Source organism: Tiliqua scincoides, chromosome 16, assembly GCF_035046505.1.
Source record: "Tiliqua scincoides isolate rTilSci1 chromosome 16, rTilSci1.hap2, whole genome shotgun sequence".
NCBI lineage: Eukaryota > Metazoa > Chordata > Lepidosauria > Squamata > Scincidae > Tiliqua > Tiliqua scincoides.
The window spans coordinates 7,824,526-7,835,778 of NC_089836.1; the positions used below are offsets into that span (position 1 = coordinate 7,824,526).

Sequence of the window (11,253 nt, forward strand, 5' to 3'; positions counted from 1 at the left end):
ATCTACCTACTCCAGCATCCTGTCTCCAACAGTGATCAGCAGCTGATCATTTATAAAGCACGTATATTGCTATGTATTAATTATTTTTAAGATCTGCATTTAATTAATGATATGATAAATATATATTAACTATTAATATTAATTATAATAAATATATTATAATATTATAGTTAATATTTCTGGCCACTTCCTGTTTAATGATGTCACTTCCAGCCGTCAGGAACATGATGGGGAGTCACGGCCAACAGCCACGGGGGTCAAGGGAGCCACTGGCCGGAAAAGTTTGAGTACGACTGGTTTATATGGTCACCTATATGCTGCTTTTCTTCTCCATGGAGGAGGGGGATTCAATGCAGCTCAAAATCCAAAACAACAAAACCAAATTAATATGCAACTATGACTCTCTGCTTAGCAATATGCAATAATTTGTTCTCTGCCTTAAGTTGCCGGACAGGAAATTTCATTCGAATATCAGGAAGAAACTCAAAACAGTCAGAGTGGTTTGACAACAGAATGGATCCCCAGGGAAGTGGTTAGTTCTCCTCTGCAGGAGGTCGTTAAGCAGGGGTTTGATACTATAGAGAGGATTTTCCTGCTTCCAGCAGGGGTGACTAGATGGCCTTGGCGGGTCCCTCTAACTCTAGGATTCTAACTAAAAAAAGCAGAAGTCAGCAGACAATTCAAAACCAAACCAAAGGGGCATGTCTCCATTTATACAGAACATCTGTGTAGACAGCCCCTAGCAAGCAATTCCACAAGGTGGAGAGACAGCTCTGCCATGCACCACTGCCAGATTTACTTCAGTGACGGCAGTTATGTGCAGGAGATCCTCTTCAGGCTGAATCACACAGAAGAGACGAACCTCCATTTGTGGAACCTGGAGCGAAGGAACATTGCGGAGTGTGGAGAGGTGAGTAAACACAGCTCTGGCTATTAAAATGGGGCAAGGGGCAGGGAGATCAATGAAAAGCCCATCATCGCAGCCAGGAGAAAAGTATTCAGCAAATTAACAGGCAGGGCTTCGAACTGCAGACTTAAGAGTCTTGAAGAGCTTATTTCCAATAAGACCGATTCATCTGTACTGTGATTCAGAAAAGGAATGGTGGAAGGGACGTGATACAAGAGCCAAGTCCTGCTGCCAACTGGAAACGGTTTATCTTTTGGATAACGGACACTATAAATCAGCATGAGGCTGGCTCGTGAAATTGGTTTTTAAAAAGAAATCTGACGGTCAGTGCATGAAGCGATGGAGAGACCTGCCAAAAGCCGCGGCCCCCACCCACCTCCCCAGGCAGGAGCCGTTGGGTTAGAAGAGAGATTAGTTGACCCATTGAAGATCAGATTGCGGAAAAGCTTGGCCAGTTCTGCAGGCCGCTCCATCCGTCCCAAAGGCTGGCAGCTGGAAAAGCTGGGACCCTATAAGACCACAGCACGGAGATGCCGAAGATAGGAACAGCCAAGGTCCCATTTTCCCCGGCTCGGCTTCCGCCTTGGTTCCACAAGACCCTCAGCATCGCAAACCCCCTGGTTTTAAACGCTGACACTTCCTGTTCTCCAGCCTGCAGGTGTTCCCTCTGCTTTGCTCAATCCAGTGGCATAGGTATGGGGGCCAGGGAGGTGTCCTTATTAAGGGGGTGCCAACCCACACCCCCAATGGCAAAAAAGTGGTCGAAGGCTCCTGGAAGTGTTAGAAAAGCACTTCCTGAATGGCTTATGAGGGGGTGTTAAAAAGTTTTGGGCTCCTCAGTGCCAGGTGCCTTACCGGCTCAAGCTCATCCCACTGCACTTCTTCACCTTTTCCACACAAGAGATGTTGGGGGGCCGGGTTGGTTCCCCAGCCAAGAAAAACCAAGGGCACAGCCATAGAGGGAGAGGAGCACCAGCTCCCTACACCTAACATCCAGGTCTTTAGTCCTGAGATGGCTGGAGCATTCCAACAGCCCTTGTTTATTACGGAACTAAGCGCCTCGAGAAAGAGAAAAAATACCCTCAAAGGTTTTTTTCTGTTGCCCCTTGACTACTGTTTCTTTGGGGGTTTTTGGATCCTTCCCAGAGCTGTTCCACCTTTTTCTAGACTTGATCCCCCCTGACACGCTTTCAATCTTGCTCGTGGGCGAAGCAGGGATTCTGACACACAGAGCACATTATGAGCGCAGAACCAGCAGGCCGAAAGTCTTCTGGCTAAATCACATGCAAGGCGCCGGGTTTGGGGCCACGTGTGCCGGCTGGCCGTGGCAGCCAGTGGCCTTTTCTACTCCTGCCCCCACAGAGGCCAAGCACGCCCACTCCCCAGCAAGGAGGCTCTGTGCGTGGGCCGCTGTTGGTGGCCGCTGTGAGATACAGGAAGTTGGACCAGATGGGCCTACGGCCTGATCCAGTGGGCTGTTCTTATGCGCAGGTCCCTCTCTTCCCAGTGAGCAGCAGCGCACACAGCCTGGTGCCACTTTGGAGGAAGCGCTCTCTGCCTCCCTGCACTGCTGGTGACTTTTCAGAAGCAAGTGGCGCCTGGAAGCCAGCGCTGCTGGCTGTCAGGGTTGCACTCCTGGTTGCCCCTGGCAACTCCATTCATGGCCCTCCCCGACCCCTTGCAAAGGAACGATCTGGGGCACAGCGGTTCTGGAGAGCTGCTGGCAGGCAGGCAGGCACTGACCCTGGTGCACCCACAGCCTGGCCTTCCTACACTCTCATGAGTGCTGCAATTACTATTTTTAACTACACTGTTCCCTGCGCTGAGTCTATAGGGCAAAAAAAAGCAGGATGTGCCTCTCCAAAAGAAAAGAGACATTATCCTTCCCCCCCAAGCTGGACAGCACCTTCCACTTCCAATTCCCTTCCATCCCCTCCTGGTCAACCCACCTCCCTCCACGGCTGCTGCAGCCCACTTGCCAAAAGAGCCTTCTCGTTCTGAGAGCTCCAGAAGCAGAGCCCCCTCCCAGACTGTGCTCTGTCCTACCCCTCCCCCCCATGCAGGGAAGAAGAGAACTGACCATGCTTTCTCACAGTGCTGGCGGCTTAATGTGGGGAGTGGGAAGAAAAGGAAAGGGGAGAGGGGGGGGGACATGTGGCAGATCCATCAATGGGGAAAGAGCAACCAGGAGGGGGTGGGGGCTCCTCCCCCACATGGAAGCCCAGACTCCTCGACTGTCCTGACAGAGCAGCACCAGTTGGTCAAAGGTCTGAGGTCAATAGCTAAATCAATGGGGGGGGAGTAGGGGGAGGAGAAAAAGTAAGGGAAGCAGAGGCAGGAATTACTACCAGCACAAAGATTAAAATCTGTCATTTTTAAAAATAAAAAGGGAACTAAAGGGGGAGGGAACGGGGGAACCTGATAGTCACACTGGGTTGCACTGCTGGCTTTCCTTCAACGAAGAGGAAATTGTCCCCCGTCAGTGCCTTTTCTTGTGGCTGAGCAGCAGGAGTGCAAGTGGGTAGCAGGAGAAGGGGCAGAACTGGGGGGGCATCAAGTTTCATGGGAGGCAGAGGGCGGCCAGGAGCAGCAGGAGTGCAAGGGCTTCAGCTGCAGCTCCGGCCTGCTTGGGTGGGAGGGGGCACTTTGCTTAAAAGACAGACATATCAATAGTGGGATGAGGTGGCTCCAGCAGAGGAAACCCCCCCCACCCTGCAAGCATTGCCCCTCCTCCGTTCAGCGACCACTGAAAGGGGATGGGACACAACGAACTCTGCAGTGAACTCTGCCCGCCTCTGCCTTGCCTGTAGGGGCAGCCGATTCTTGCTTGGACACCCCTTCACAAACCCGTCAGGGTGTAAGATGCCGTGGTTGGCTGCAGCGCAAGGAGGGCAGGTCGCAAACTCGGGGCAAGTACGCAGCCTGTTCCGGGCTTGGCTCCAGTTAAAGGCTCTTGGACAGCAAGCACTGGGAGAGGCCTTTCTCTACCCAAGATGGTGCAGCGGTTTGGGAACTGGACTTGGTCCTGGAAGATCCAGGTTCAAATCCCCACTAAGCCACAAAGCTTCCTGGGTGACCTTGGGCCAGTCACGCTCTCTCTCTCTCTTTCCGTCTCCCCTATCTCACAGGGTTGTTGTGAGGATAAAAAAAGGAGGGGAGGAACCACGTACACCACCCTGAGTTCCCTGGAGGAATGGTGGCATGGGAAAAAAATATAATGAAATCTCGGAGCACTGCTGGCTGCTAGCAGAGGCAACACTGGGCTAGTCACAGCAAGGGGTCCAAGACTCAGGACTCCGTCTAGACCGAGCAGGGGAGGGAAAAGGCCCCTCACGTATGGAGCTGGGGAGGAGAGCAGGGATATCTCCTGATGAGGACATCCAAAGAGACCCTATGCAACCTCACACAACTTACTCTTGAATCTGTGGGTCTCGTCTTCCCCAGCTGGGCTGAACAGTAGCCCCTTCCTCAGCTCCACACTTATGTTACACCTCCAACAGGAAATGGAGAAGCAGCTGCCCCCCCCCCCTGAAAGACGGAGCTCTCTCCCAGGCAGGCCAAACTGCCGTTCCTCTTCTCAACCAGAAGGAGTTGGCAGCTGCATTCCCTTCCAGTGTCCCTAGCAGAAAAGGGGACCACTCAGAGGCCTGCATGCTCACTCACCCCCATCTCCCCATGGAGGTTTGCTGGCTGCATGACCAGAATGGGACCCTGTGCGTCGCAAGGAGGAAAACATTAGCATCACCAGGTAAAACAGGAGCAGCGGCTCTCGTCTCAATACCTCCGTCCTTCTTCTCGGCTTCGTCCCGGATTAAGGGGGAGGTTAGGGTCACCTTGAGCGTTAGCGGAAGCTCCTTCGTGCTACGGATGACGACGGCGGCCTCGTCGACGTGACGCTCCACGTGGTAGGCTTCTTCTGTGAGTTTCTGGAATAGTCCAAAATAGTTCCGCTGAATCACAGAGACAAACCACCAGACCACAGTACGGCACACAACAGGAGACTGCATCTGAGCGTGTAAATAATAGATTGCTTCCTAGAAATGGCTGCTTCACAGAGCAATCAGAATGCTTTATTTTTGTATATACATGAGAACAAAAATAAAGTTATTATTTATCTATATGTATAGAAATACACAAACATACACAGAGAGAGAGAGAGAGAGCAGGCGCGCATTTGGATCAGTCTGTCAGGCTTGTGTGCACAATACAGTGGGCCCTTGGTATCTATGGGGGATCTGTTCTAGGGCCCCATGCAGATACCCTGACTTCTACAGGTAACTGCAGGGGCCTAGTGCAGCAACAACTTACCTGGGGGCCACACCCAGCCCTCCAGAGGTTGCATGTGGCTCTCGGGCTCCACAGGAGGCCTCCTGGACACAACCAGAAGTCCTCTGAGGCCCCTCCAGCATACGCAGGTATTCAAATCCACAGATGACAAGCCCAAGGATAAGGACGGCCCACTGTACATGTTGATACAGGTATATATACTTATGTGAGCAGGTGTCCCTGATGAACTCGTGCAAGGAAATGATGCCTGGATCCCAAAGGATCTCCTCTATGGAGAACTCGTGCAAGGAAAGCGCCCTACAGGTAGACCACAGCTGCGATACAAGGACATCTGCAAGAGGGGTCTGAAGGCCTCAGGAGTGGACCTCAACAAGTGGGAAACCCTGGCCTCTGAGCGGCCCGCTTGGAGGCAGGCTGTGCAGCATGGCCTTTCCCAGTTTGAAGAGACACTTGGCCAACAGACTGAGGCTAAGAGGCAAAGAAGGAAGGCGCACAGCCAGGGGGACAGACCAGGGACAGACTGCACTTGCTCCCGGTGTGGAAGGGATTGTCACTCCCGAATTGGCCTTTTCAGCCACACTAGACGCTGTGCCAGAACCACCTTTCAGAGGGCGATACCAGAGTCTTCCGAGACTGAAGGTTGCCAACAACAAAGTCCCTGATGAGCCTTCCCTGAATGCGAGCACGGCTCAAACCCCTACGCCTACACAAACAGCCACTGTCACCCATGAAATGCATCAGTGCCCACAGCCTCCGAGACCTAGAGAGAACCTTCTGACGGCCAGCTGCAGTGCTCAGAGAGGTCCACTTTTCTTGCAGACTGCACAGGAGCGTCCCTACTGAGCTCACCTGGATTTGGATGGGGAGATTGTCTTTGACAAGAGACAACAAGGTCTCTGTGGGTTTCTCTTTGCACATCAGCACCAGCTCCAGGTCCATGTCGTCCTTGATCAGCAAACCCTTGGCCACCAGGCCGATCCGCATCACCCCACACAAGACCCGGCCACCCTGGTCCCTGAGAAACGAGAAGAAACACACATGAGCTTCTTTTGAACAACAGAGACAATACTTTGCATGCTCAGGGGAGGAAGAGCCATCCCACAGTCCGCTTCAAACTCTTCTCCCAGGGCCACTCTTCCACCACACACTGGGTTGACACCGGGTGTGGTGAAGGCGGCCAATTTCATGCTCAGGATAATTACAAAAGGAATTGAGAATAAAACGGCCAATATTATAATGCCATTGTACAAACTGAAGGTTAAGGCAGCATCTGGAGGACAGCGTACAGTTCTGGTCGCCACATCTCAAAAAGGACGTAGTGGAACTAGAAAAGGTGCAGAAGAAAGTGTCCAAAATGATGGGCTGGGACACCTCCCTTATGGGGAAAGGCTGCAGTATTTGGGGCTCATCAGCCTAGAAAAAAGGTGCCTGAGGTGCCATGATCAAGACATAAAAAATTATGCATTGGATGGGTAGAGGGGTGTTCTTTTCCCCTTTCCCACAATACTAGAACCAGGGGGCATCCACTAAAATTGAGTGTTGGGAGACTAAGAACAGAAAAAAGGAAATATTTCTCGACTCAGCATGTAATTAGTCTGTAGAACTCCTTGGAACAGGATATGGTGAAGGCACCTGGGCAAGATGCCTTGGAAAGGGTATTGGACAGATCTCTGGAGGAAAAGTCCATCACAGGTTAGAAGCCATGGTGGGTTTGTGCAACCTCCTGGTTTAAGGAGGCTGTCTCAGAAGGCCAGGTGCAAGGGAGGACACCAGGACACAGGTCTCTTGTGCGCTTCCCAAGGCATCTGGTGGGCCACTCTGAGATACAGGAAGCTGACCAGGTGGGCCTTTGGCCTGATCCAGCAGGGCTCTTATGTTCCTCAAAGTGTCTGAGAAAATGATGGCCGAGAGAGCACCGATGCAGCTCTGCTCAGAGATACAGACACACCCTCAATTGATCTCTTCTCTCAGAAAAAATGTGGGCCAAGTGGAGCACAGACATCTGATGCCTCATGAACAGAGAGCCACACAGCCAGGAGGCAGGATCTGTCACCTCGCTGCTTTCTGCAAACAGACACAAACTCTCCATGTCCTGCTCTCGCTGCTCCAAGGCTTCTTCCCGTCACGCCAGATTTTCTGCTCCGCAGAAGGCAGGACGTGAACATCCCCTCTCCTTTCAGGACGGCAAGCAGAGCTCGGCCAAAGGTGACACTCTACCTGCGCAGCAGGCTTTTTCTCCACTGCAGAGCCCTGCTGGAGGAGGAACGAGCAGGGCAGGTGGGGGATGAGCAAGCAGGCACCCTGCAGTGACACAGCCCCAACAGGCCACACCTGGCCTGGGCACTTGGCTGGCTCTTTGTGCGAACATCTGGACAGGGGCGTCGGCACAAAGAGAGCTTGCCCTAAATTTAGAACAGGCTCATGAAAAATCCAGCACAGGAAAAGCAGGAAGGGAAGGAGGGACGCCAGGCTGCTGGAGCGTCTCAACAGCACTTCACGCAAGCCAAGAACTTCCCCAGAAGTGCTGGTTTTAAAAATGGCAATCAGGATCCCATTTAGTTCCTTCCAAGAGGGAGGATGGAAAACGCACAGCCTGGGAGGTGCTGATGGGCTGACAAGGGGAACCGCCTGGGCAGGAAACCGATCACAATGGCCCTGGCAAAACTGACCACGCGCGCGCACACACCCCAGAGGTTTACCTGCCACCTGGACAGCCACCTCAGTTCAGAGCCATTTGCTGCTTAATTTCATGCTAAGATATGCATGGATTTATAAGGGCCTCACATGACTCCAACCTCCCCCCCCACCACACATCACTGCCTGATCCAAGGTGAGGAGGTGTCAAGAAGGCAGGTGGGATAAATATTTAAATGGGTTGCTAGAAGAGGAGAAAGGGGGCTGATTAACAGCAGAGCAATTTATTCTGCTCTGAGCAAGACAGAAACCCTGCAGTGGTCTCCATGAGAGCAGCTTGGCCTCCGGGAATAGGTGAGCTTGTTCCTCCATTCCCATCCCTGGCCAGCCTTCTTCTAGGGAAGCGGGAGAGGTAAGCCTTGTCCTCTAAAGACCCACTGGCTTGTCATCTAAACTCACAAAAAGACACATCCTGTAGCCAGGATTTGATTTCCAAACACAAGAGCTTCTGGGGCTCAAACCTGCTCTACAAGTGCCCCAGCCCTGACCAGGCAAGTGTAAGGAGCAGTTGAGATGCACAGCAGGAAAGCAGCAGTGGACTGAAGCCCAGGAACTTCTCCCTGAAGTAAACTGGCCCGCCTTTAAGGTGATACTGGGCCCTGCTGGTTTTGCTGGAACAAATTGGTGTGGCTCCCACTCCACCAACAAACTCAAGGCACTCTGCAGGCACCAGGGGTGCCCTCTTCCAGGCTGTGTGGGTGGATGCGGCCTGCCAACGTCTCTACTGACTCACTGCTTGCACTTATAGGCCACCTTTCCGTGGCTGCTCTCTGAAGTGCTCAGGCAAGTCAATCTGGGAGAAACCGGGACATGAGCCCAAAGGCCGGGTCTTGGGAGGTGGCAAACACGGTGCAGCTCCATCCGTGTCAGTGAGACGCGAGAGGCGGCCTCACCAGAGACCCAACATCGACTCAGCTGTGGCACTGACGCTCGTCCAGTGCCACGCAGACGCTCTGGGCTGACAAGGGGGAATGTGCTTTAAAATATTAATACACGAACATGCTGCGCCCTGCTTCACAGGGTTTAACAGGCAGGCCGTTAATTACAAGTGGAGCAGGCGGGGTGGGAGGGGTGGGGGAGTCAAAGGGGCAGGAACGGAGTTCTGAAACCACTTAGGCAGCTGTGAGCAAATCACTCTTAAGTACAGATAATTTGTTTTGCATAGTCACTGCCTCCACACATTCATAAGAGTAGGTGTGCTCTTATGGAGCACACACAGGACTTTAACAAGTGCCTGCTGCAGCAGCCCTGAACACCCCCTGGTCCAGCTTTCCAAGACACCAGCAAGCCACACGGACGCCACTGGGCTCCAGCTATTTCCCAAACTGGGGCCAGAAAAAAGGCAGGGAGCAGGCGCAGGCATCCGGCAACAGATGCTGGTTTGGCACTGTCCGCCCCCTGGGGGACATCTCCCTCCCGGCCAGGCATACGCTAACCTGGAACCGTTGCAAGGGCCTGTGCTCAACTGGCATTGCTCCGACCCCATCAGCATCCAGGCCCAGTAGATGAGCTGCCCACGACCACCTTCCAAAATGAGTGTCTCATTTAACCCCATCACACACACACCCCCCAAGCGACGTTGAGCCTAAGCAGCAACCCTGGTGTTCTGGTCTCCCAGCAAGTCTGGGGAAGGCCTGCAGGGAAAGTCCACCAACAGTCTGGCTGGGACACTCTCTGCAGCACTGCAGAACCCAGGGCCACAGGATTCCCTGGACTGCCCCGTGGGTGTGGACGGCTGAGGGAAGACCCTCCACAGCTCTGTGAAACTTCAAGACCAGCTCAATCCATGTGGAATCCCAGTCAGTGCTCGCAGGATGGTCACGAAGCCATCACGCTTGCTCCAGCCACTCACCTGCCGCCGCCACCACCATCCGTCACTTCTTCCTTGCTGTCGGTGCCACCCTCCGCCCTGGCAGATTTGCTTCTCTCATCCATCCAGTCAGAGACCTGCTTCAGGGCACATTCAACAGTGGAAACCATGTTCTGGACGGCCTCAAGCTCCTCCGGAGACGGGTATATGGTGGAGTGCTTCATCATCACGTGCCGGTCGTCGTTGGCAAAAGATCGGATCGATCTCTGTCGGAAAAGAGGAGGGTGTTGGGGCAAGGCAGGGAGGGTGGAGGAAGGGGAGAGAAAAGGAGCTGCAGCTGGTCCTTTGCGGGGGGTGAGGGGGTGCTTCCCCAACCATGAAGGAAGGGGCACCGAGGACACACCGTTCTCCAAGAAGGTGCTGAACTCCCTCTAAAAGCAACACAAGCTTATTTTATTGTAAGCCTTGTTATCCTCGTCTTCGGCAGATGAGGCACCCAGAGAGACTGCCACAAAAGTCAGCAAAAACAGTATCTGTTCACAGACCTTATTTACCAAATATTTATGCCAAATGAAGGTTGAACGAACGAACGAGCAACATTAAGCCATTCTCAAGCCTGCTTTAAAAAAGGGGAGGGAGAAGCAACTAAGATTAGCCACTGCCTTCCCGACCTGCTTGTGGGTCCCCTGTCGGGGCACCTGGCTAGCCATGGCAGGAAAAGCATAGTGGACGGACCCCCTTTGGTCTCCCCCAGCAGGACACTTCTCAGAGTACAGAGGAACTGGGAGCACAGGTCTGTCTTTTCCTAAGAGGACCTGGGAAAGGAAAGGGGCACCAAGACAGGTTCCCCCGCCTTCTCAGCAGCAGCAGAGCTTGGCTCCCCCCCACTCCAGCTCATCTCAGCTGATGCAAGGGCTGGGCAGGAGGGGAAACAGGCATGTGCTACCCCTTCGCACACAGACCAGTGAGGGGAGGGAAGCAGTGTCCCCAGAGCGGCTAGCTAGCCATTTGGCCGGTGAGTGCCAAGGTGCGTTCCAGGCCACCACAATGACTTCACCTTGCGTAAGCACAAAGAATTGGGGGGGGGGAGTGTGCCTGCCTGCCTGCCCGCATTTGGTTATGCAACGTGGCCGAGTTCAAGGTCGTCCCAGTCGCCCTCCCCAGCAGCTCGCTGATGCCACTTTTATGAGAAAAGCTTATTTATGAGCTGCCCCTGCGTTTGCACTTAATAATTCATGTGCTGCAACCTCTCCACGGTTCCAGCGAGGCCCTGGCCATAAATCAAGAGTGTTTTGCGCTGCTCAAGAGCCGTGCCAAGCCGCCCCTTAACTCGGCGTTGGTTCATGGCCTCTCCCCCCACCCAGCTGTTTTAGCAAGTCCGTGAGCAGGCCGGGAAGCAAGGGCAGCTCCACGCTTGGTTCTCCGCCTGCTCTTCGGTGGCTGGCAGTCAGGACCTACCATGGCTGGGTGGCGTGTTTCAGCTCCGACGGCCGTCTTTGCCTTTCTCCTTCTCCCTCCTCCTGGGTGTCTTTGCTAGGCACTGTTTCGGCCGGCA

General features: G+C 53.5%; 1 protein-coding gene across 7 annotated transcripts in view; it reads right to left on the reverse strand.

Moving 5' to 3' along the window:
• STRBP (spermatid perinuclear RNA binding protein) overlaps positions 1–11,253 on the reverse strand; it is a 60,566-nt gene that overhangs the window by 24,023 nt on the left and 25,290 nt on the right. For all 7 annotated transcript variants that reach the window (XM_066610566.1, XM_066610565.1, XM_066610568.1 and 4 more), the window contains exons 2-5: positions 11,157–11,253; positions 9,741–9,964; positions 6,044–6,209; positions 4,689–4,833 (exon numbers count right to left, since the gene is read on the reverse strand). The exon at positions 11,157–11,253 is cut by the window's right edge and continues 89 nt beyond it. In XM_066610566.1, the coding sequence (XP_066466663.1) occupies positions 4,689–4,833; positions 6,044–6,209; positions 9,741–9,964; positions 11,157–11,159 (538 nt within the window). In that variant the 5' untranslated portion in view covers positions 11,160–11,253. The remainder of the gene's footprint in view (positions 1–4,688; positions 4,834–6,043; positions 6,210–9,740; positions 9,965–11,156) is intronic.